Source organism: Aegilops tauschii, chromosome 6 (assembly GCF_002575655.3).
Source record: "Aegilops tauschii subsp. strangulata cultivar AL8/78 chromosome 6, Aet v6.0, whole genome shotgun sequence".
Taxonomy (NCBI): Eukaryota; Viridiplantae; Streptophyta; class Magnoliopsida; order Poales; family Poaceae; genus Aegilops; species Aegilops tauschii.
In genome coordinates, this window is record NC_053040.3 from 103,820,057 (window position 1) to 103,846,134 (window position 26,078).

The window sequence follows — 26,078 nt, forward strand, 5'->3', positions numbered from 1 at the left end:
AAGTTGTTTTGCTCGCCATCAGCGTCCTATCTATACATTTATCATCATGGTTTATTTTAGTGCTTAGTAATCGTTAGTTCATTACTATGTTCTAGCCTTAAGCAAAAACATTATTTCTGGATCTTGTTTGTTACAAGACGGTTGTTCGTTTAATTTTGAGAAGAATGGTTGTTTGATTTATATGAATAATATCTTTTATTGTTATGGTCAATTGTGAATGGTTTATTTATTATTAATCTTGATTGTGATATACACATCCATAACATTGACCCATTCCACTTGTTTATGGCACTACCGTTTGGGTCATATTGGCAAGAAGTGCATGAAGAAGCTCAATAGTTGTAGACTTTTGGAGTCATTTGATTATGACTCGTTTGATACTAAGAATGTTGTCCAATGTGTAAAATGACAAAGACGCCATTCACAGTACATACTGAATGGGCGACTAACTTATCGGAGACCATACATACAGATGTATGTGGTTAAATAAGTACTATTGCGTATGGTGGATTCCTCTACTTCATTACCATCATAGATGGTTTGAGTAGATACGAGTATATCTATTTGATGAGACATAAGTTTGAAATCTCTGAAAAATTCAAAGAATTTCAGCACAAAGTAGAAATCTATCGTAGCAAAAAAAACACGTTTCTGCGATCCAATCCTGCAGGGGAGGAATAGAGTGTCCGAGAGACGTAAATGGACCTTGTTAGACACTGTAAGATTGATAGGCATGGGATGCTCAGCCAAAGAGAGTGAATGAGCGTCTTATGCCTCACGGAACGCCACAGAGGAATAGAGTGTCCGAGAGACGTAAATAGACCTTGTTAGACACCGTCGAAAATGCAACGGTTGCGAAGCCGCCAGATAGACGATGCCGTTAGGATTGCAAGCGAAGCAATACCCTTTCGAAGGCCGGTAGGTGAGACGTCGATGATGGAGGCACACCAGGAGAGCAAGTCCTTGTAGCCGGCAGGCATAACGTCGATTACCGGCAGCGCAGTGGTCAGCATGATGCAGGCCATGGCGAGCAAGCCTGGCCGAGGTCCAAACATTACGCGCCAGAGGGGGGCTGGGATGGAGCCGGTGAACAGCGCACCGTAGCAGGAGCTCGCCGAGTAGGCTCCGTTATTGGTCCAGCGCCAGGAGAGTTGGTCGGGCATGGACTAGCAGTCTAGCACCGTGCGCATGCCTCAGCTGGTGCTCAGCTAAACGAGCTCCAGGAGAGGAAGTGTACAGAACCTCAACCTGCAAATTAGAGCATAAAAGGGCACCCTTGGTTGGTGCAGTAGCAAGAGAAGCTTGCCGGCTGGCAGTCTATATAGGATGGTGTCAGTTTGATTTTCCCAAGAGGAGCTAGCGCCTCTTGCAACATGGGTTACATCCCTATCTTTTTTTTTTTTGAAACGAAGACAAAAGATTTGTCCCATTCATTAAATAAGAAGGAGGTTTAATAAGGTTTCCGGGCACCGGTCAAAGGCCGAAAAGAAAATACAAGCCGTTACTCTTCCGGCATCAGAAGACCCAAATATTTCGCCCCGGTTAGGACCCATAGCGTCGCCTCATGCTTGATTGCTTGGAGAGTGGTAAACGTTGGAGCGGAGCGGCCTCGAAAAACCCGTGCGTTTCTCTCATCCCAAATTGCTTTCGAAACGAGCATGAAGATAGAAGGCATCGCTTTCTTGTGTGCACTATGGGCGGAAGCCGATTCACACCACCACTCATGGATGCTCGTGTAAGCCGCCCAACCAGAAGTATCAAAATCAATGAGTTGAAGCCAAGCTCTGACCAGGTCACATCCCTATCTTGCAAATGATCATCACAATTAGCTTCATGGTCAGGTCCATCATCATGGCGATTCCAAATGCGAGGAATTGAATCGTCATCCATGACACAGTAATCAGTAATCCCCTTCAAGCACATAATGGAATTTGTAGCCGCTGAGCTTAACAAACACACCCGTTGAAAGAGAGACACCATCAGAACCAATCCTCTTTTGGAAAATGTCTTAAGTTAGTACTACCACCTGAATTCTCAAAAATTTAGAAGCATAGTAAATTTAAGAGAAAAGTATATTTTTCGTTCCTCAATTTTTGGTGGAGTCTAGATTTGGTCCATCAACTTCTAAACCGGACAACTTGCACCCTCAACTACCAAAACCGGACAAGGTTCATCCCTGCTCTTGGTTTTGACCGGTTTTGGTGCTGACTCACCCCGGTTTTGACCGTGCCCAATCAAATACGCGTAACTTTTTCATATCCATGAATGTTTTAAAATTCACATACACTTTTCAAATCTGCATAGTTTTTTCAGGGTCATGTATTTTTTTCAAAAACAAACATACTTTTTTCAAATCAGCGAACTATTTTTAAATTTGCGTACTTTTTAAAAACCCGTGTTTTTTAAAACGTGTGTAACTTTTTCAAATCCGAGTATTCTTTATCAAATCCATGAACTGTTTTTGAAATCCGCGTACTTGTTTGAAATCCATGTACTTTTAAAAGTTTGCTTATTTTTTCTAAATCTATGTTTCTTTTTCCGGTCCATGAACTTTGTTTGAAATTTCCGTACTTGTTTCAAGCTGGCATAATTTTTTGAAATACACATATTTTTGCGTAAACAAAATTCCAAATCCGCGTACTTTTTTCAACTTCGCATAGAATTTTGAAATTCATGAACTCTTTCCAAAAAAATGTACGCAAATATGAAAAAGTACGTAAATTTTTAAAAACTACATAAACTTTTAGAAAGTATGCATATTTGAAAAAAGTACGTGAACTTGAAAAAAGTACGCGGATTTGGAAAAAGTACACAAAATTTAAAAAATTCACGTATTTGAAAAAATACCTGGATTTGAAAACATTACGCGGACTTGGAAAAAGTATGCGAATTTGAGTCGGCACGGTCAAAACCGGGATGGGACAGCTCCAAAACCGGTCAAAACCGTGACCAGGGAAGAATCTTGTCCGGTTTCAGTAGTTAAGGGTGCAAGTTGTCCGGTTTTAGAGTTGAGGGACTAAATTTAGACTCCGCCATAAGAATTGAGAGATGAAAAATATACTTTTCTCTAAATTTAAAGATTATAGGCATTGCCACAAAGAGGAACAAGATGTAATTTTGTCGATTTCGTGCCCTCCAACATCAGGCAAAAGGCTGCGTCAATCGCGGGGAAGATGGAATCGTCGATTCAGAAGTGCACGGTGATGAAGGTGAAGCAAGCAGCTGTCGCCGACCAGCTCACCAACCCTGCCACACGGAGCCATACATGTGCATCCTATTTTACTGCCACATGACGACGCAGGCGATGCCAAACTACGCTTCATCGATGGTCGGAAAGGACGGCACCGCGGTGGAGGCCGTGTTGGTGTGCCACGCCGACACGGCCGCATGCAACCCAAGGTATGTTGCCTTCTAGGATTGTGCTGCACCAGAATTACAACTCCTTATACGCACATCGGAAATCCTGCTTTTTAGGTTTGTGAATTCCTCGCCGAGGATGTCGGCGAGGGACATGTAGACGAGGATCCCGGCCACGACTTAGCGGAGGCCGCGGTTGGGAAACTCACTCCGGTTGTACTCAAATTCTGCTCTTTACAATTTTTGGCAGAACTGGAATTTAACCCTTTGATGATGGTTACTAACGCAAATGCCAGTTGCAGGGTTCATGGACGGGAACAACCTATATAACATCTTAAGCTGGATTTGGTTTTCTCCTAAATCTCATAGATAGATTCCTAAAAATAGTGAAGGTGAGTCTTCCATCACCCTATAAGCGCTATAAGCGGCCTTGTGTGCGAGCTTAACTACTAGCAGTGGTAGTTTACTTTGCCAAGCGTCTGCATATTTATAGCTGGACTCTCGGGTAGGATAGCATCTGCGCATACATGCAAGATGCATTTGTTATAAAACCAACGCAAAAAATTCATATATTTGGAGTGTGGGCTGCACACAACAGGAATGATCTATCCACCGAGCATCTCGTTGGCATCTCATCCGAATGATATGAGCACTTTCAGGCTTTCCAAGCGAAGGGGACATTGGAATTCTATCTTCTCTCGTGTGTTGGGAATTAACCTTACGTGTAATAAGTCTTCAAAATATTTTTGTTTTTGAAATAGAAGCATTTTATTCATTCACCACACTGGCACCTATTCCTTTTGGTTTTTATGAAACATGAAAAGAGTAGGGAGTTCCTGCATTTCATCATAGAAGAATAGAGATTTGACAAATACAACTGTGAAAGCGGTCAAAAACAAAAGAAATCAACCTTACGTGTAAAGAGGTCTTTGAAATCTTTTTTCAATAGGAGCATTTTATTATTGATTTCTTTGTCACTTATCCTATATATTTAAGGCTGGCCATAGTGGGGGTAACATAACCGGTAACATGCACTTGGGACTAGCGAACATGCTTATGTGGCACACAATTAAATAAGAGAGAGAGGCTTAGAGTAACATAGGTAGATACTGTATCATGTTAAATGCTATGCTACTTTGTGTCATGCATGGCAATAAATATGGTCATCTATGATACTACTTTATGATACTATGCACTATGAAGGTAGTATCATATACTAGTATCATATGCATGATACTACTATATGTTACTTCCCACTATGAGTAGCCTCACCCGCACTACTTGATTTATCTCAAGTTCTCAACATGCAACATGTCCACCTCAGCATCTTGCCACATCAGCAAGTTTAACACCACGTTGACCATTAATTCCGCATCTTTTTTCCCAGTGTGTTATCGTCCGAAAATTCTAAATCAACGGACTATTACGGGCCTATTACGGGGTCTCTTCGTTAACTAATCTTCTCCCCCCCCCTGATTTTCAGGGGGTGTGGGCCCCTCATCATTCTTTCTTCCAATCAAATTCTCCCAGATAAGCTTCCCCGTAAAAGCCCGTTGTCATCTGTCCGTGCGTGTAGCAAAGCTCGTTATCGTCTCCAGCGCACAAAACCATTGATCTCCCCCGCATTTACTTTCTCCATGTACTTTTCACCTCCTCCCAATTTTCCCTTTCTCTTCATCTCCTCCGCCTGGCCCCCCTACATCAGTCGTTGCAAAACAACCAGATTGAATCCCCTCACATTTATCAGCGATGGTTGTGCTTATGGCGCGGTGCCGCTGCTAGAGATCCGCGGGATGCTGCCGACCCCGAACCCCGTTGTCGGTGAATCAAGCCCCGCTCCACTGTCGGCGTCCTCCTCCAACATCAGTTGTACTAAAGGTGGGAGCTCTCCTTCCTCTCTATCTCAGATCTTAGCGGTTTTTTTCATTGTGCCCGGAGAGGTTAATATTTGGACTGTTCGTGAGTTGGGAGGTTGATTTCCCCCATGATTTTGTTGTCTTTAATTTCATTTGTGAAGATCGAAGGTTGGCAAGATTGACTACAAATTCTCCCTGTTGTTCTATTTGTTTTGTTTCATTGTGGAATCAGAAGTTGGGTTCCAAACTTAGGGAAATATGTTGCTGCATATATCAGTACAAGTCATCCTTTAGAGCTGATGATTCTCCTATGATGTGTCCGTATCCTTGTAGGTCACTACATAGAAAGTGTTTGATTTTTCTCCTATGACGTGTACAAGTTTGGATTATGGAAGTACTCTTCCCTTTCTAGGTATGCTTTACTGGAATTGCTTCCGTACGTATCCTTGCAGGTCACTACATAGAAAGTGTTTGATTTTTTGAATTTTAAAGTGTTTGATTTTCATTGATTGGAATTTGGAAATCATAAATTCAGATTTTGGTGTATATTGGATAACACATCACACATATGAGAGTTGGGAAATCTGGGAATGCTCATGTAGATCTTAAGGAGGGAGGCAGGTATTTTTGTTATTAATATAAATAAAACAATTCTCTAACTATTTCATTATATTTGCATCCCTTAGGCTGTACACTCTTACCCAAATGCAGACAAACTGCTATTGCAAGAACTTGGTTTCCACCTGCAGGCAGAAAAATACAATCTACGTGCACATGAAGCTGTGGTTTCCGGGTCACCTTCTCAAGGATTTTCTTAAGGTCAGTATGTACAGCACGTACTTCTGCTCTCTCTTTGCCTACCTTCTTTAATTTTCAGTTTCCTATACTACTTATACTTACTATTGAGTAGTGACCCACGTGAATGATCACCTCAAGTGATAATTTTGACACTGTGTAGTGTCAAAAACGCTCTTATATTATGGGACGGTGGGAGTAATTCTCAGCGGCACAGCAGCTACTTAGTTTCTCATCCCACTCCTCACGTCTCCTCGCCTGCTGGATAAGCACAAAAGGACTAGACGATGACCAAACTTTTGAATAGGAGGAGAGCCGACTGCAGCCATCTTTGCCTAGCTGAGAGAAGGGGTTTGACAAGGAGTCTGCAGATGAAGGATTCAGAATTGCGGCGAGGCATTGGTTAATTTTGTGTAATCTTCTATTTTTGTTGTGTTGGTTTTGCCCGATGCGTGTCAGTGTGTCACCATGTGTGGGCTCTCTCTGTAATTTCCAGGTACCACACGATCAGGTGTGGATGTGTTTTCCTGTCTTTCATATTCTACTTTGTTGCCCTTCTTTCTAAAAAAGGAGAAGTGGTTTGGTGGTGACCTTCTCAATTCTCATGTTATCCTCAAGTGTCGCTGCTTTGAAGGTACGACCTGTCAGACTCATAGTTGAAAGTTCACTGCAAACATTTGTCTTAGGACGACTGAATAGGTAAAAGACCTAATAGCAATTCTTTCAATTCTCTGTTTGTGCTTGGTGTTTGGAGGATGTTGAATCCATAAACGAGATGATCTGCCTCCTAGATACGTAAGTGTTGTGAAACTTAATATGTATAATTAATCTTTGCATTCTGCCAACTAGCGTTGCATCACAGGAACTCATGTGTACGCTATCATGTTACTATACTACTTTTACTACATATATTCCATTACCCTTAAACTTAAGTTTTACTTACCAAGCTAAACCTCATGCCCATCTTAATTTTCAAAGGTTTCATCCTAATTTTTTTTTGAGAATCACCGGGGGGTGGGGGGGGGGGGGGGGGGGGGTGGGGTTCTCATAGGTCCAGGTCAGAGATCAGAGCCCTGAGAGTTATTACAGAACGTTGATCAATGTTTCTAAACATCATGTCATTGCGTGCAGCCCATATCTTCCAAAGTAGAGACATGAGAATAAGTGGCCAAGTCTTGTGTGACAGGTGTTGGGGTAGTGGAGTGTCCCAGAGGTCGATGAAGTCGTCCACCTGTGGTAGGATGCCCACCCGTTGCCAAATGTGGTTGGCAAAGGGGCAGGTGAGGAAGAGGTGCATGGAGTCCTCTGGTAGCGTGGCACAATGAGGACATAAGTCCGTGTAAATGATCTGCTTGTGGGCGAGGTTGGCTCTGGTGTTGAGTCAATCCTTGAAGAGGAGCCAAGCAAAAATCTTTATTTTGCGTGGGACCTTGGAGTGCCAGGTGAGGGGGGCAATAGGATCGGCATCCGTTCGTGCCACGAGTGTGCTGTACGCACGCTTGGTGGAGAAGGCAAGACCCCGTAGCAGAAACCTTTGGTCTTCCTCAGCCGAGGGGGCGAAATCCTGCAAAACAGCCAACAACGCAACAAGCTCTTGCTCTGCCAGAAGGGAGAGACGATTACAGAGGTTAGCTTCTAAACCGTATCGCAGCACGTTAGCCACCTTAACCACCTGGAGAGTGGAGTGTGAGAATAGGTGAGGGAAAGTGTGAGCTAGGGGTGTAGGGGTGAGCCAAGTGTCGTGCCAAAAATAAGTGTGTGTTCCACTGCTTGTTAGGACGAAGGAGATGGATTGTAGAGTGGGTATTTGGTGCGCAATGGTACGACAGAGAAAGGAGTGTTGGGGTGGGGGTGTCACTAGTGCATTTGGGTGTTGAAGATCCAGCCATTCCAACCAGGGGGTGGAGGAGGACGCCAGGGCCTTGGAAGCAAATTTCATGAGTAGGCAGTTGTTCTGGAGATGCAAGTTTTTGAGCCCTAAACCACCATTTTTTTGGATACATACGTTTTTCCATGCAATAAGGCATTGTGCTCCTGAAACTGAATCCTCACCCGCCCAGAAGAAAGCTCGACAAAGGGAGTCTAGGGTTATTAAAACCTTTTTTGGGATACGAAAGACTGACATGAAGTAGGTTAGGAGGGAGTCGAGGACAGCGGAGATTAGAATGAGGCGATCGCCTTTGTCAAGCAGCTTAGCCCGCCAGCCAGCCAGCAGCTTGCGGGAGCGTTCTAGTAGGGGATCGAAGGCATTGGAAGGAGGCTGAGTAGGGGAGAGAGGGAGGCCTAGGTAGGTTTGGGGGAAGGGGGCGCGTGAGCATCCCATGGCAATGGCTATGTTGTTAGCAACGGTGTCGTCTATGTGTAGGGTTGCGAGCGTGGTTTTGGAGAAGTTGATGGTTAGCCCAGTAGCGTTTGCAAAGTTGGTTAGGATTACTCTTAGAGCAGCAGCAGCATCGGGCGAGGCGGCAGCAACGATTAGTGTATCGTTTGCGTACTGGAGAACGGTGGGGGGGGATGAGAGAAGATGGGGTGGTGGAGCGAGGCGTGTGTGTTTCTGAAGATAAGTTGCTGGAGCAGGTCTGCTACGATGAGAAAGAGGTAGGGGGAGATTGGGTCGCCCTGGCGTAGGTCACTTTTGCAATCGATCCAGTTGCCTGGGACTCCATTGAGAAGAATGGTAGTTTTTCCTGTAGCAAGGATGTTCTGGATCCAGTTGCGGAAGATGTGGGAGAAACCCCGGGTGAGGAGGATCTTGTCAAGTGCGGGCCAGGCAACAGAGTCGAAGGCTTTCTGGAAATCTAGCTTGAACACCATAGTAGGTTTTTTCCTAGTATGGCAAGAGTTGATAAGGTCGGCGGCAAAAATGTAATTCTCAGAAATATTCCTCCCTGGGATAAACCCTGTCTGATTTCCATGGACTAGCATAGGAATGAAGGGCTTAAGACGAGTGGTCAGAACTTTGGCAACAACCTTGATTGGGCAGTTTTGGAGCGAGATGGGTCGGAAAGCATCCGGCGCAGTAGGCAGATCTTTTTTTGGAAGAACAACGTGTGCCCGGTTTACGCGTTCCGTGTCGGCCGTGCCTTGATGGAATTGGGAGAAGAAGGGAAGCACGATATTTTTAACGGTGGGCCAAAAGGTACGGTAGAAGGCAGGCCCAAAGCCATCTGGGCCAGGACTGGCCTGAGGGTTCATTTGAAAGAACGTTGTTTTTATTTCTTCTTCCGAGAAGTTTTCATGCAAAACATGTATGTTGGGGAACGTAGTAATTTCAAAAAAATTCCTACACACACGCAAGATCATGGTGATGCATAGCAACGAGAGGGGAGAGTGTTGTCCACGTACCCTCGTAGACCGACAGCGGAAGCGTTATCACAACGCGGTTGATGTAGTCGAACGTCTTCACGATCCGACCGATCAAGTACCGAACGCACGGCACCTCCGAGTTCTACACACGTTCAGCTCGATGACGTCCCTCGAACTCCGATCCAGTCGAGTGTTGAGGGAGAGTTTCGTCAGCACGACGGCGTGGTGACGATGATGATGTTCCACCGACGCAGGGCTTCGCCTAAGCTCCGCAATGGTATTATCGAGGTGTAATTTGGTGGAGGGGGGCACCGCACACGGCTAAGAGATCTCAAGGATCAATTATTGTGTCTCTGGGGTGCCCCCCTGCCCCCGTATATAAAGGAGCAAGGGAGGAGGAGGCCGGCCCTAGGAGGGGGCGCACCAAGTGTGGAGTCCTACTAGGACTCCCTAGTCCTAGTAGGATTCCACCTCCCATATGGAATAGGAAAAGAGGAAGGGGAAAAGAGAAGGAAGGAAGGGGGCGCCCCCCTTCCCTAGTCCAATTCGGACCAGACCAAGGGGAGGGGTGCGGCCACCCTTGAGGCCCTTTTTCTTCTTTCCCGTATGGCCCAATAAGGCCCAATACGTAATCCCGTAACTCTCCGGTACTCCGAAAAATACACGAATCACTCGGAACCTTTCCGAAGTCCGAATATAGTCGTCCAATATATCGATCTTTACGTCTCGACCATTTCGAGACTCCTCGTCATGTCCCCGATCTCATCCGGGACTCCGAACTCCTTCGGTACATCAACATACATAAACTCATAATAGAACTGTCATCGTAACTTTAAGCGTGCGGACCCTACGGGTTCGAGAACTATGTAGACATGACCGAGACACGTCTCCGGTCAATAACCAATAGCGGGACCTGAATGCCCATATTGGCTCCCACATATTCTACTAAGATCTTTATCGGTCAGACCGCATAACAACATACGTTGTTCCCTTTGTCACCGGTATGTTACTTGCCCGAGATTTGATCGTCGGTATCTCGATACCTAGTTCAATCTCGTTACCGGCAAGTCTCTTTACTCGTTCCGTAACACATCATCCCGCAACTAACTCATTAGTCACAATGCTTGCAAGGCTTATAGTGATGTGCATTACCGAGTGGGCCCAGAAATACCTCTCCGACAATTGGAGTGACAAATCCTAATCTCGAAATACGCCAACCCAACAAGTACCTTTGGAGACACCTGTAGAGCACCTTTATAATCACCCATTTACGTTGTGACGTTTGATAGCACACAAAGTGTTCCTCCGGTAAACGGGAGTTGCATAATCTCATAGTCATAGGAACATGTATAAGTCATGAAGAAAGCAATAGCAACATACTAAACGATCGAGTGCTAAGCTAACGGAATGGGTCAATTCAATCACGTCATTCTCCTAATGAGGTGATCTCGTTAATCAAATGACAACTTATGTCTATGGCTAGGAAACATAACCATCTTTGATTAACGAGCTAGTCAAGTAGAGGCATACTAGTAACACTCTGTTTGTCTATGTATTCACACATGTATTATGTTTCCGGTTAATACAATTCTAGCATGAATAATAAACATTTATCATGATATAAGGCAATAAATAATAACTTTATTATTGCCTCTAGGGCATATTTCCTTCAATGTAGACCAGGAGTAGGGTTAGGGTAGATGTCGAGAAGGTCGAACAACCAGGACGTATTGATAGGAGTGCCAATGAGAGACACAAAGAAGTCACGGAGGATCTTGGCCTTTTGGTGATGAGAGGAGAAGTCGTGTCCATTGTGAGTGAGAGTAAAGATCTTGTTCTTCCTAAGGCGTTGATAGTATTTTCTCCGCCATTGATAGCCCGGGAGACCTTGGCACGCCAATGCCAATACATCATTTTTTCCTGGATAGTGCATTTGAGAAGAGAGATGATGATCTTGCGAGTGAGGAGTTCGGTTTGTGAGAGGGGCCTGCGTTCTTCAGTATGATCCAGGGCTAAGATGGCGGTTTTGCAGCGTGATTCGCAGAGTGGGTGGGAATGCGAGAACGTGTCCAAGTTTTGAGTTCAGACCGTGATTTTTTGAGTGCTGCTGCGAGGATAGCAGCCGAGTTGGTTAAATGGGAAAGCGAGGGCGAGCAGCATCGTGTGATGATGTCGTTGCATGGGCAAAATTTGGACCAACCAGGCTCGAATTTGAAGAAGTTAGAACGTGGGATCGTATTGGTGACATGTACAAGCAGGGGAACGTGACCAGAGATGAAACGTGTGAGATAGGACAAGGAGGTATTAGGGAAAGCATCTGCCCAAGCGAGATTAAAGAACGCACGATCGATCTTTTCCAACGTGGGCGAGGATCGGTTATTAGACCACGTAAATTGTCGGTCGAGGAGAGGTAGTTCAATGAGGGCTAGGGTATCGATAACCTGGTTGAAAGCGTTCGCTTCTGATCGTCTAAAGGTGGAGTTGTTCTTGTCGGATGGGAAGCGTAGGAGATTGAAGTCGCCAAGAACGAGCCAGGGAGCATCGTCTGGTTGTGCGATCGAGAGAAGCTCGTCAAGAAAGACCGGTTTGAGGGCATGGCTAGAGGGGGGCGTAGATGTTGGTGATGGCGATGTCAAGGGCACATGTAGTTGATCGTAGGATTACGGTGGAGGAGAAATTTAGGTGGGAGTGCGAGATGACCTGGAGGGAGGAGGAGTTGACTGCGGATATGGTGCCGCCGGCCGTGCCAATGGCGGGCAACGAGAAGACTTTGGTCCAGGTGGTGGGGTAAAAAGGAGCGTAATTTGGCGTCGAAGAAAGATTCTAGTTCAGATTCTTGCAAGAGGGCAATGTGAGGGTTGATTGCTAACAGTTCAGATAGGACAGCGGCACATTTATCGTGATCACCCAAACCACGGACATTGCAGGAGCAAATAGAGATTACATCATTACTCATAAAAGTTTTTCCGACACCACAGACGACGGTACCTAATGCGAAAGGGGTACAAGGGTTCTACGATAGTAGTTGGTACAGCAGTACGGCAAAGAGAGGCCAACACCCACAAAGACCAAAGGGCGGCGATACATAGCAGTCATAGCAAACAACAACGGACGTCAACTTCCAATGGGCCCCGAACGTGGAGGGACCGTGCATGGCTGGGGCAGCAATCATGGCTCGACATCGTCACTGGAGGCAAAAACATGTATCGGGGTTGAAAGAAACGACGGCGGAGGAGGGGAGAGTTACCGTTGGCGCGTGAAGATTCTCCTGCGGAGAACGTGAAGGTGGTCGGCACGGGGAGTGCAGTGGCGGGCGGAGCAAAGACGGCAAAGGCCGACGTGTCTGAGGGCAGGACACAGCCAGCCATCACGCCAGCCACCACGTCAACGGGGGGAGCAGGTGGGCTAACAGCAGCCACCCTGGGCAGCGAGCGGATGACAGGTGGTCCCATGACAGGCCCCGCAGGTGCATGGACCGTGTCCAGGGAGTCCTGGTGGCTGCATGCAGGAGGGGGACGTGCATGCCCTCGGAGCCGACCGAGTCATTGTCAGAGACGACTAGTGGGTCTCGTGCAGAGCCAGGAGGTGGGAGGACAGCCAACAAAGCGAGGTCACAGGTGGCGCTGCTAGGGGAGGCAGGGTGAGCACGTGCATTGGTGGTGTCGGGGCGGGCAACCGGCCTAGTGCCGCCGTAGGTGGGGTCAGCCCTCCAGCCAGCCCGAACGGCGGAGACCACTGGAGCTAAGTGATCAGGGGAGAGCGGGCGTGGTGAGCCGTGCTGGGAGAGGGGTGCAGAGTCACCATCGGAGGAGTTGCCATTGAAGGGGTTGGCACCGTCGCCGTGGTGCCAGCGAGAGACCTCGACGACCTTGGCTATTTTGATCTCGTTGATAGGTGAGAGCTGGATGACTAGGCCCGGGGGAGCCGGCTTGCCTGACTGGAGCAGAACGAGAGCGCGGACGGAGGTGTAGTCGATGTCGTGAAGACAGAAGTCATCGACGGCACAGACGTCACCAAGGAAGGCGAGCGCGAAGCGAATGCCATCATTGTGCCAGAGTTCGTGTGGAAATTCAGAAACCTCGATCTCAGCGAGGTCCATGAAAATGGCGATGGAACGGTCGGCGTGCTCTACTGGTTCTATAGTGACCACGTTGCCCTCGAACTCAATGGGGCTGTGGCGGATGACATCGTTGCATGCAGCAGGGGTGTGGAAAGTGATGCATGCGATCCCGCGCCAAGACCCGCCCAAGATGAAGGCAGGGTTGCTGCAGGTGTGCTGGATAGCACGGCGGATGAGCGGGGTGGGGTTGGGGTCGGGGTTCTGGAGGTGTGCGAAGGCGAAACGACGAGGGCAGTGGACAAGGCATGGAGGGGCGGCGACGAGAGGCATGTCACCATAGGGGGGAGCAGGCCGGCCTCCCGCTCCGGGCGAGGCAGCTCTTCGTCCGGCTCGGAGTCCGGGATGTGTGACTCAGCTCTAGCATACTGGGAGGCGATGAAGATGTCGGAGAGGCAATCCCGAAGAGCGTGGGTGTCGAAAGGTGAGGAGCTATTGTGGTGGAGGTGGTGGTGAGGGGTGGTGGGGGATGGGAGAGGTGCAGATGTGTGTGGCGGTGAGGGGGGTGCAGCTGTGCGTGTTGGTGAGGGGGGAGGCAGGGGGATCCCGTCGGAGTTGACGGGGACGCCATGGAGGACGAACGGGGAGGGGAGCATATGGCAGGGAACGGCTCGGACAGGATGATGGGGACTTCTCCGATCATGAGGGTGCGTGGAGTGCGGTGCGCAGTCGAGGACGAGCTGTCGGGGTTCATACTGCGATGACAGAAGGCTGGGTTAGGGCTTGAAGTAAAAACGTCGGGAAGAGAAGGGAAGAGCGGCCAGATCCAGAGGTACCTGCAGTCACGGCTGCGGTGGCCGTTCCGCCAGCAGCGAGCGCAGCGCACGGGATCTCGACAAGCCTAATTTTGTTTACTACATATTTTTGCTATAAATTTCCGCAACAACGCACGGGGCATTATCTAGTTACTATTTAATTTTTAAGAACCTAGATACAATAAAGGGGGAGCTCCAGCAGTTCTCTTCCTTCGCTATAGAAGAATATATATTTGCCCAATTAATTTGTGAAATTGGCCAAAAATGATGGAAATCAACCGTACATGTAAAAACATTTATCTCCAAGGTCGAGTCACAAATCAAATTCACTATCCATCCACAGACAGGAAGCCGGCCATCCAACTCTATACCTTAAATGTCTGCCTTTATTAATTTTAAAAACTAGCAAGGGCAATAATCTTCCGCCCAATAGCAACAGTCTTCGGCCAAATAGATGCGGTCACATGCTAGCAGCAATCACATTTTACATGAATAAGAGAAAGAAAAGGCAATGAAACAACCACGTGATTTTTAGAGCAAGGTGATATTAGAATGCTTGGCACTTGACTGGCAACTTCCCGCCAAACATCGTACCATTTGGGTTCGCCAAATGCCTCGTATAAAATCGACATGCAAGCCTCATATTTAGAACAGTAAAACCGAGCCTAAATTGAGCCCTTTCACGCATCCAAGCTCCTTGCCGTCAGATTTCGTGTCATGATCACTGCTGGCTGTCGGATACACCTCCTCTCACGCGTGGGCTGCTCCTGAGCCAACTGTCCTAAGGGCAGCTGCTCCCGAAACCAAAATCGAGGCCCTCTCGTTCTTTTGTACGACGTGATGCCTGATCCCGAATGGACAGTGAGCGTTCATTTCCACCGTTCCACTCACCTCTTGTCCCTCTCGTTCAATTCCTACCCCATCTCTCTTCTCTCTCACCCACAATATAGGCGTCGCCGCCACAATCCTCATGGCGCAATGAGAGGAGGAACGGATCCAGCCGGCACGCTCCAGCTGAGGCGCCATGAGGAGACCGCCGAGGGGATCCAGGGCGAGGGAAATAGTCCTGCTGGCCTCAACCTTGGGCGGGTCCTAGGTCCGCTGCCGCCACCGGCTCGCAGGTCCTTCACCGTGTGTCTGGGGCTTCTCCCAACCCCGCCCTTCTCATTCGGCAATGGTCTGGTCTGCTCCACTGTGTCGGATGACCTGTCACCGCTGGGCCAAGCGCATCCCAACTGATCCTTGAGCGAGTAGAGAGGCAGAGCAGAAGAACCAATGTGGTGACCTATCGACAACGCATCCCAACTTCTCCTTGAGCGGGTAGAGAGGTAGAGCAGCATAACCAATGTGGTGACCTATCGACGGCTCCAACAGTGGAGCTATGTTCAGGCCAGGGGGCGCTGCCCCCCCTCCCCAATTATTGCATTCGAAGGGCCTAAATGAGGGGAAATTTAACCTTTTGCACCCATATCTTTGTCATCTACGTCTCGCCCCCCCCCCCCCCAAATAATTGTATTTGAAGGGCCTTGATGAGGGAAAATATAACCTTTTGCCCCCATATCTTTGTCATCTAAGTTTCGGCCCCTCCCTTGGGCGGATCCTAGGTCCGCCGCCGCCACCGGCTCGTAGGTCCTTCACCGTGTGTCTGGGGTTTCTCCCAACCCCGCACTTCTCATTCGGCAATGGTCTGGTCTGCTCCACCGTGTCGGATGACCTGTCGCCGTTGGGCCAAGCACATCCCAGCTGATCCTTGAGCGAGTAGAGAGGCAGAGCAGAAGAACCAATGTGGTGACCTATCGACAACGCATCCCAACTTCTCCTTGAGCGAGTAGAGAGGTAGAGCAGCATAACCAATGTGGTGACCTATCGACGGCTCCAACAGTGGGGCTACGTTCAGCACCCCTCCCCCCCCCACCCCCCCCCCCCAAATAATTGTATTCGAAGGGCCTAGATGAGGGAAAATTTAACCTTTGCGGAAGGATAAGCAAAGGAATCCAGATGTAATCGATTGTTTGAAGCCAAGGTCTCGAGCTAGTCCATCTTTCTATATGAATTTCTTTAAAGAATACTTCTCTTATGGTCTACTACGAGGGTGTCAAGCGGTGATGGAAGTTGAGTAACTGTCTTGGAAATAGGTAAGTCGGCATCGGTTGCTTCCACTTGTTTGTTGCCTTCTTCGACTGACAGACAAGGTACCCCCCCCCCCCTATTTTTCTCTTGCGAACCTACGTTGAGCGTGGGACAACCCGCGACTGGCATAGGATATTTCAAAAGCACCAGGATCCATCCTTCTTACCTTGCAGATCGGTACCTCTGGAAATCGGTACCTGGTATTAGCGCCCCTGAAGACTGGACTTAACGGGGGTAAGATTCATATGTCTTCCTCTGTTGTAAAGGGTCCACCCTTAGAGGTGGCCAATTTTTTTTTTTTTGTCTAGCTCAGCCGTAGCCCGGCTTCACGCAGGTGTGTGCGGCTCAACCCCCACACCATAATCAGTAGTTTCATATATGTTCCATGAATCTTGATGGAGTGCTGTACTTTCGCCTTTTCTATGCACTGGATTTCCTCATTGAGCTACACATACGCAGCCATTTCCTGCCTTTTTTTTGCCTGTCCCTTACCTTTGGGCTCAAACTTCAAACTGCTAGCACATCCATACAAATCCCAAATTATTTGGTTCAAGTCAATTCGAAGAATTGTTTAGGTAATGCTTTTTTTTATATAATTCTTATACTACTTAAAACATGCTACCATGTGAAGCAAGTCAAGGTTGGTTAGTGGCTTCAACCAAACATGCATGAAGCACGAGATTAGTGGCTTTCGCCAAACATGCTAAACATGCCCGAACGCCAAGCATGCTAATCACCTTCCGCCAAACAACAACAACAAATAATCATAGTTTTAAATAGTCGGCTATAGCCCCGCTATAGTTGTTTGAGCATGTTGCCGATAAATGATTTCAAGTACAATTTGCCGCTATAGCCTCGCTATAGCTTTGCCACTATATTGCCATAGCCCGCTATTTAAAACACTACAAATAATAGAGGCCTTCCGCAACAGCGGCCTCCTCCTTCCCGCCATAAACCCTGATTGATCCATGTCAACGACACGGCTGATTTGTCTCTTAAGCCTGGTGGCGAGGCCGTGACACAGGATCTTCACGTCGTCGTTTTGAAGTGAGACCAGCCGGAACGCTCCCGGCGAGGGGATGCCGTCGCCCTTGGGGAGGGCCGTCGAGCTGAGCAGTGCTGGCGTGCACCTCGTCAAAGAGGCGCTGAAGGAGAGAAACATCAAAAACATGGACCAACTAAGACGAATGTGCCAACAAACAAGGCCACCCTAAACACTGAGAAGCCTACCACTGGCAGGCCGTCCAAACCAGAACATAAATTCCCTAGTAATCCAATTGAGCTTCTTTCATCACAATTCTTTTTTATCTAGAACAGGTAGACTCCATCTAAGCATTGCCAGAAATTTGAGAACATCACAAAGAAAGACAGGATGACGGCTTATCAGAAAGGTAAGACGAGAGCGCTCAAACCTCCAGCATTTATGCAAGATCATCAAACCTATTATCTCATTGCAGGGCCAGCAGCCGCTTGTATCTCCCCATCGTGCTGCTTTTCTTCTTCTTCTATCTCAAGTGCACTTGCCTCTCCAGGACAGGTCGAATCATCACCATTCGAACCCAAGCTTCTTCTCCTCCCGTCACGACGGTTCTCGAGCTCCAAGCACTCCTTAAGCTGCGCCACCACCTCCGCCATCGTCGGCCGCTCTCGGGAGGCGTCTCGCTTGCAATGCAGCGCCAAGTCAGCAGCTTTCCAGACAGAGTTGATGTCATAGTCCCCTCCCATCTTTGCATCCACAATGCTCTCGATGTTTCCATGGTCGAGGCTCTGGTGCACCCACTCGCCGATGTGGATGCTCATGCTGTCATTAATAGGTATGACCGGGGCATGGCCCGTGATGAGCTCCAGGAGGACAACGCCAAAGCTGTACAGGTCGCTCTTCTCACTGATGTGATAACTGCGAAAGTACCTGCACAATTGGTAGACGCAGGGGTACTTAATTATGACAAAGTAACAACACTTCAGGCGATATTGAAGACAAGTGGATACATAGGAGAAGAGATGGATGATGTGCATGACGTACTCAGGATCTAAGTAGCCCATAGTACCAGCTGGTTCCGTGGTTATATGTGTTTCGGAGTCACTGAAAGCCTTGGTCAGGCCAAAATCAGCAATCTTAGCCCCAAGATCTGTGGTCAGGAGGATGTTCCTGCTCTTCACATCTCTGTGTATCAATGCTGGCTTACAAGCGATGTGCAGATACTCAAGACCTGTCATAAACAAAAATAACACTTTTTTGTTAACAGTTAGGAGTAAATGAAATCTCAGGACCTAGTGGATCTGTGGATGGCTGCTATATCCTAACCTTGTGCAGCATCAAGGGCGATCTGAAGGCGCTGCTCCCAACTGAGTGGTTTACAAGTAGAAGTGGCTTCGCATGTCAACAGCGATTAAACATAGTTAGCTTAAAGAAGATTTTTGGGAAGTCATGGACTTCAGTTAGTAACCACAGATAATTCAAGGTTTATGCAGTTTTTGTTTGAGTATAATGTAATAGTTCCGTCGTTCAAATTTCAGGATATAGCACATAGCTGATCTAGGGTGCGCCGATATAAGAATCTATATTTGAAAGCCAAGATAAATAACCTCTCAGATGATCCTGCAGGTTCCCTTCGGGCATGTACTCGTAAACAAGGGCCAAATGATTTCTGTCCTTGCAGTAGCCAGCCAAAGAAACTAAATTCTTGTGATGAATCCTGGTCAAGTGCCGAGCCTGCAATATAACGTGCAGCACTGTCTTTCAGATAATTTAAGCAGAACAGATAATGAGACTGATTAGTAGGTGTAGTTTAATCTACAAAACCAGAGAGGAAAAAAAATTCTTTAAAACTCATTCATCAAAATTTGTACACAGATGGCTACACTATGAAATTTGGGGGAACGAGACAAATGGAAGGATTACACATGAATATTTTAGTTGGGACATGTATAACTTCTTCACATTGATTTTTATTTTTACCTCAGCCAGAAACTCTTTACCCCCTTGGGAAGATGACTCGGAACGCACTTTCACAGCAACTGGGTTTCCATTCTCCAAGTAACCAAGGAAGACAGGTCCAAACCCGCCCTTTCCAATCTCTTGACTGAAGTTATTCGTAATATGCTTCAGTTCTTTGTAAGAGAACTCTCGGTTCTCAAGTAATGCTGATTTATCTTCATGGCCAGTAGTGTTTCGCTTAGCTGAATACATGCACAGAGTAGTTAAAGGCAAGCACTTTTCCTTCCATATAATAAAAGCAAAAAATAAAATGGAAATACAAAACTGTGTAAGGCAGAAAACAGAAACCATTACTTCCATCTGACTGTTACCTTTTCCTTTGAGCACTTGGCACAGCAAAAGAAAGATAACAAATAGTGCAAAGGCAGCAGCTATTGGTACAACTATTGCAACGAGAAGTGTCCCGTTGATTTTCTTTCGACCTGATCTGCAGGCAGTACCATTGGCACAAAGATTTGCATTATCACCGACCCTGACAATTCAAAATGTACAAGGTTAGTCACAATATAATGTGATTCCATGGTGTTCCGAATAAAGAGAGATGTCCGACTATGAATGCTGGAAGGAATCAGTACTTCTCTATAAATATACTGATCAATCAGACCTAATAGTTAACTAGTCAAATGTAATACTGACACTATTTTTAAAGGTGCCTTCATAATGAATGCTTTTAAAGAAAATGAAACTAACCATTAAATGCACTGGGACAAAGGAAACTGGTATATAAGATTCTTCCATGCCTTTCTAGAGAAATCCAACCATAAGCATATTATTTTGTTCACTGGAGTTACCGGTCCTTGTTGTACTATCAATTACAGTTGGTAACTGATGATGACATAACTTATTATTCCAATTAAAAAGAAGTACTATATTTTACGAGTGAACAATCAAAGAAATTGAAAAGCAATAGGTCCAAATAGCAAAGCATAAAATTTTCAGTTAGTATGATATTAAATCATCATTTATACAAATATTACTGACATGTGACATTGCACGAAAACGTTGAGCATTACTTAGTTACATGTTGGTGTATATATTTTTCTTCAAAAATATCTTCAAATTTAGTTAACTTTTCAAAAACTAAACATACCTTAGTAATAAGGACCCATTTTGGGACCTTTGTAAAAGGTTGTAAGGAATTGGTCCACTCAGATCATTGCTGGACAAATCCCTATAAAGGAAAAGACATTGTATAAGTAGCATTGCCAGAAAAATGTTGTGTGGAGATTCAAGGACAAACAGATAAGTCATAAGACTTACAGAAACATTAGTGAGGAAAGTTGCCCAAGAAAATTCGGAATAGGACCAGACAAGTTGTTGTGTGATAAATCCCTGCAAGGAATAACAGATCTCGTGAACTACAGTTAGTAAGTAAATGGGGAAATACAATGTTTTTGGAAGTTTTATTTTCAGCTTCATTGCATGACTGAATACAAGAGGCAAAAGTATGCAGCTAATCACTGCATGTAAATGAAGAGAATTACGTTTCTCTTCCAAACTATATCATTAGTTTTCTGACATATATTTTCCCTGAGGGTGAAGACAAATGGGGAAGCACAAATCATGTATACAGAGCTCCTATATGGAGATACACAGTTCTTTATTTTTCCTGAAAACATGGAGACACGGGCAATCCAAGATATGTCCCGCCTTGATTCTAAGAAGAAAGAAAAATGTACCACCTTGATTCTCAAAAGAAAAGAAAATGTACAGCCATCTAACCGTGAAGTTCAAAACAGTTCCTCCATACTACTGTTAAATTGTTTCAGATATTGTTGAGTAATTCTCTCCATGTGTAAACATGCTAATCATCTTTAGAATGTCAATGCAATAATTTCTTTTTTTGGAAATTCGCAAATGTGGTTGTGAATTATGCTGGTGAAAATAAACTTGAACTTCGTTAGAGAAATACAGACATTCATGTTTTAACAAGTACACCAATTCCTAAATATGCTAAAAAAAGGCAAGTGGGGAAAAGATCCACACGGGTTTATTTTGAGTAGTATAAATAGGGCACTGGCATGTTTAAGTCCACAGTAAGAAATGATGATGGGAAGTGAGAACCTACAGATACTGGAGTGCTTTGAGATCTCTAAAATTAGTAGAGATGGCACCAACCAACCCAAAGGAAGACAAGTTTCTGCCAAAAAGGTAATCCAGAATAGTTAGCTTCTCCTGTTGATTTGTCGTAAATGTTTCTTCGAAATGTCAAAATATTCAGCATATAAGAACAGTTCTTTATTTCATTCAAACATAGTTATGAAACTTACAGTGCCATTATTTTAGAGGCACCTGCTGGTGGATATGAGCAGTTTAATCCTCTCCATATAAAAGCCTTCGGAGTACATGGATCACCCATCCAGTTTTCTATCACACCAAAATCGTCTTGGATTGCCATCATGGCTCTAGCTGCTTTGCAAGAACAAGGAAGATGGTTAAACCAATCAAATGAACAGACAAGCAGGCAAGCTTTAAGATACTCGTACACCTCAAATGTGATAAAAAACAGTTTAATACATCTCTCTCTGTAGCTAAGAAAAAAGCCTACTCCCTCTGTAACAAAATATAGGACGTTTTTTGTTTCACATATAATTGTTAAAAATGTCTTACATTTTGTTACAGAGGGAATACTTCACAATCCTGAACTTACATAGAAGTGACATGGCAACGACATAGAAGTGATGTGGTGGACACGTGGCATGCACGTAACACTCTAAATCACTTGTGAGAGTACCCGAGGGTGAAGAAAACAGATGGCATGAATAATTTGAGGTTGCCAATCAAAGGCTTTTAGAGCTCAGGGTTGAAAAATAAACTTCTGCCAAAGTTTAGAATTGAGAAGTATAATTTCTATTACAAATTAGATAAGACCCTTAACATAGTAGCTCTGGAGTACGTACTAATATAGCACTAGTAAATCCATACCATCTCCAGGATCAGTTGCAACCATAGTTATCGGTTTCACCAAGTACATCTCCATGGCATTGAGGATAGGTGGAAGTGTTGCATTTTTTGTAGCAACAAGTGAGACACTATAATTTTCCATCCCGTGCAAAATCCCGGAAAAATAATCGGTGACTTGGAATGTTGGGGTGTAAGGTTGCTTGTTCCATGTCTTGTTATTGATAATGATATCAAACTGCCGCACTGCATTGCTCCGTACATTCTGCAGCTCAGCAAAGTAGAAAATAAAAAAGTATTTGGAGCTTATGTTCACTGATGGATCAGATGGACTCCATGAGAAATCAATTCTTGAGCTATTAACAGTCGCTGCATTTTGCATAACAGATGATGGCACATCATAGACATCCCTGAGGTTATTCTGAATTACAGATGTTGAAGATATCTCAGTAGAGTTTGGAATTGCATTATATGTCGTCCAGATGCGGTCATGGGAATCCGAGGGGTACCTGTTTAGATCAATGGAATATCTGTTTTATGTAGTATTGTAGTCAACTGAATTAACTAGAGTCAAAACAACCATCTCTTTGTCATAAAGTATACCCTGTGGACAAAACTTATGAAATATAAGGCTAAAAGCACCGGTTACAGTCTACAGTCCTTTTTTTTCCTTTTAGTCCGCAAGATACTCAGCCACTAAAATTTTACTTCTGTTGATCAAGATGGCGCTAACACATATTTTCGAAGTTAAGATTTGATTAAAGCAATTTTAAGTTAAAAACTAACCTGATTACTGAACCGTCTGTAGGCCCCATGTGGAACCGATTAGAATTAACCAGCACGAGCGATTGAGTTGCATTTACCTCTGGGTAAAGGGTATTCTTCAGTGGCCTCAAATCCAGCCCAGAAATAAATGGATTACCCATACCTTTGTTCACCAAACAAACTTGCAAGTAATCATCAGGAGCCACAACTATGATGTCCATCCAGTTGAATGCTCCTGCATCACTGAAGCTAACTTCATGCCAGTAGCTTGTCCCCATGTACAGATCAAAGACAGGAGGTTTGCCCAGGCCATCATAGTTTCCATAGTAGAAGGCGGCACGAACAAGGTACTTGTTTCCCATCACCAAGGATCTCAGGGTGTAGCAATTCCTTGCGCCGTGTGGAAAGAACCGGAGATTCAGATAGCGTTTCACCAGTGATGGCTTTACGTAATCTGAGGAGATGCCACGGTTTTCTCCAGGGGTGATGAAACCATAGTCTGATACATATATCATATTTGAAATGGAATCTTGGTAGGTAGAATTCACTTGGATGCCACAATCGATGCTTATGAAACCTGGAAACAAAATACAAGTCAAAAAGATTTATATCATCGACCTTGAATAAATCTTTGGCTATGAGCAATGCAGGTGCTTCACATTGTGTATTTTCTGAACGGAAAGAGCAGTAAGAAATAAGAATTGAGGGACAACACACCTAGATAATCAGGCTGTCCATGGATCAACTGGAACATGTAGAATAGGAGAATTGCTGCACATAGGTTCATGCTTCTTGTGAGCAAACTAGAGGCTTCAGGCTTCTATCCAAGAGAGAGAGGGAGAGAGGCAGAGACTGGCATATATGTATATCCATGGGACTAGCAAATGCTTTCATATGCGTATTACGGTTGTCATGTTCCACAATTATAGATCAGGAGGGTCAGTGTACAGTTGCCAGTGTGGCTATGGTACGCTCCAATAAGAAATGGCTATTTCGAAACAGTTTCGTCATGATAATGGCGTATCTCCCACCAATAGAAAGGATACGGCCGCGACATAATTGCAACTTTTAGACTTGACTCTATGATTCCTTTGTTGGCATTAGAAGAAAGGCTGTCCTCTCTTATGGTTTGGTCATCTCATAGTAGAATGATAAATCGGAATGGCAAGTAAATCCCATGCCTCAAGCATTTCAGTGTATTCATTAAGCTCCGGAACAGAACCGGCCTGAAACAGTGCGCAACTAATTACATTCCAACCGATCTTGTTGTGGTAATCTTGTCGCCATGGCCTTGGTGCATAACTTAAGTGCTATCCTCCATCAACCTAAATGAACTTACGCAGTAAACTAACAAGATGATCTCAACGAATTTTACAAATACAAGTGGCACACAGTGATAACGTCAGGGAAGACTAGTGTACCTCATTGCTTATTATGCGCTACTGCTAGTTAACAATTTTAACAATTGGTACATATACTGTAGTCTGTAGAGGGGACCTGATCTTTTATCCGGATTCAATGATCTACCAATAGTTTCAGATGGAGCCCCGCAGCTGCAGGGCGACCACGTGCCATACCTGGCCAAAACAAGGGTGCGCGACAGCGCGGCGCGCGCCGTCTTCGGAGACCCTGAGGCCAGGTCGGCACGCGCAATCAGTACGCTCCCCGGGGCCCCGACGGCGACGTCGCGTGTACGAGGACACGGGTGCGGCCGCGTCAAGACACCACCGCACAGACTACCCGGCCAGTGGATTGCAGCGAGCGGCCCGGTAGTGGAGTCGTCCTTGTCGGCCTCCTCTCCTTGACCTCGGTCTCGTGGCGGCATGTCGGCACGCACTGCACGGCGCCGAAGGAGGTGCAGCATAGGCAACCGAGGAAGCCATTACGCCGAGCACCTTGCGCGCGCGGCGACCGGAATCGACCCCGGCAAGCACGCGCGCCGAGAGGAGAGGCAGCGCTAGCTTTGCGGTGACATTTCGCCGAACACACATCGAGCACTACCACCACCCCGGTTCCGGTGGACAGTGGGGAATTGATGGAAATTTCGCGGCGACGCAGAGAGAAGTTGGGCTGCCGGGCCCGGTGAGCACTGAATTTGTTTTTCTTTTTTTACCACGCCTCACATGAATGTGATTCCATGACAAATTTTTACAGACAGTTGAAACTTTTGTCAATATTTGTCAAAAAAAAATCACATTATTAAAAAAAACAGTTCACCCAAACTCGCTTGAGCTTGGCTCAGAAACTCTCTGTCCCTTCTAAGGTCGGCATGTCTCTCAATTTCACCACACATACACCCTAGCACATGATCCTCATGATGAGGCTGGTCATAGTGGGGGTAACATAAGTAGTATCATGTACTTGGGACTCGTGAACATGCTTATGTGGCAGGCAATTAAAGAAGAGAGAGATGGTTATAGTAAGATAGGTAGATACCGTAACATAATAAATGTGGTGCTACTATGTGTCATGCATGGCAATAAATGAGACCATCTATAATACTAATCTATGATACTATGCACTATAGAGGTAGTAACATTGACTAGTAACATATACATGTTACTAGTCTAAGTTACTCCCCACTATGACCAGCCTGAAGCATCCTTTAAGCGCGCCTTTTTTAGCATTTTGTATTGGCTATCTTGCGTTTCTTGCTTTGACCGCTTGTATCTTCATGGTTTTCCGTGGATAAACAACTATTGTTTGAGGTCTCAACACCCATTAATGCATGATGTTTTTTGACTGACCAGCATGCTGACCTTTTTGCTTCTCAAACCATGTGTGCACATTTAAGTAACTATTTTTTTGTTAGACCATAGTGAAAACGCAATTTCTATTTTCACACTCGTTCTTTACACTTCTTGGCAAATTGGCATGCAGTAGGAATCTCGTTCACTTTATGATGCGATTTTGGAAAAGAAAATTACAATGATCCTTTGATTTTGATTAAACTGATTTGCTATTGAATTGTTGGCTAGCCTATTTTTTAATCCCACCGTTTCTAAATATGAGCCTTTTTCGAGATTTTAATAACGGATGTATATAGACATATTTTAAAGTGTAAATTCACTCATTTTATTTCGTATGTAGTCAGTATT

The 26,078-nt window shown here is 45.5% G+C and overlaps 1 protein-coding gene across 6 annotated transcripts; it reads right to left on the bottom strand.

Moving 5' to 3' along the window:
* Positions 1–17,054: 17,054 nt before the first annotated feature.
* On the bottom strand, positions 17,055–24,965 carry LOC109742614 (probable LRR receptor-like serine/threonine-protein kinase At1g05700). Of its 6 annotated transcripts, none has more exons than XM_073501128.1 (14): positions 24,558–24,723; positions 23,698–23,751; positions 23,002–23,557; positions 22,240–22,724; positions 21,585–21,723; positions 21,383–21,454; positions 20,575–20,646; positions 20,405–20,485; positions 19,626–19,786; positions 19,276–19,496; positions 18,903–19,029; positions 18,622–18,687; positions 18,340–18,526; positions 17,055–18,225 (listed from the first exon to the last, which is right to left on the bottom strand). In XM_073501128.1, the coding sequence occupies exons 2-14, from the start codon at positions 23,732–23,734 to the stop codon at positions 17,760–17,762; spliced, it is 2,670 nt and encodes an 889-aa protein (XP_073357229.1). In that variant the 5' UTR covers positions 23,735–23,751; positions 24,558–24,723; the 3' UTR covers positions 17,055–17,759. The 6 variants fall into 6 exon arrangements, with proteins under 6 accessions (XP_073357229.1, XP_020157306.2, XP_040247983.1 ...); XM_020301717.4 differs by having other exon boundaries at positions 21,585–21,726; XM_040392049.3 differs by lacking the exon at positions 23,698–23,751 and having other exon boundaries at positions 21,585–21,726; positions 24,558–24,965.
* Positions 24,966–26,078: the final 1,113 nt, after the last annotated feature.

What these genes read in the sequence shown, in the direction of transcription:
- LOC109742614 (XM_045229745.2), bottom strand. Translation starts at nt 23,767, where the DNA reads ATGAACCTATGTGCAGCAATTCTCCTATTCTACATGTTCCAGTTGATC. An exon ending in TGGACAGCCTGATTATCTAG is followed by an intron (nt 23,558 to 23,697) that starts GTGTGTTGTCCC and finishes TTTTGTTTCCAG; the next exon opens with GTTTCATAAGCATCGATTGT. An exon ending in CCAAGTGCTCAAAGGAAAAG is followed by an intron (nt 19,497 to 19,625) that starts GTAACAGTCAGA and finishes GCATGTATTCAG; the next exon opens with CTAAGCGAAACACTACTGGC.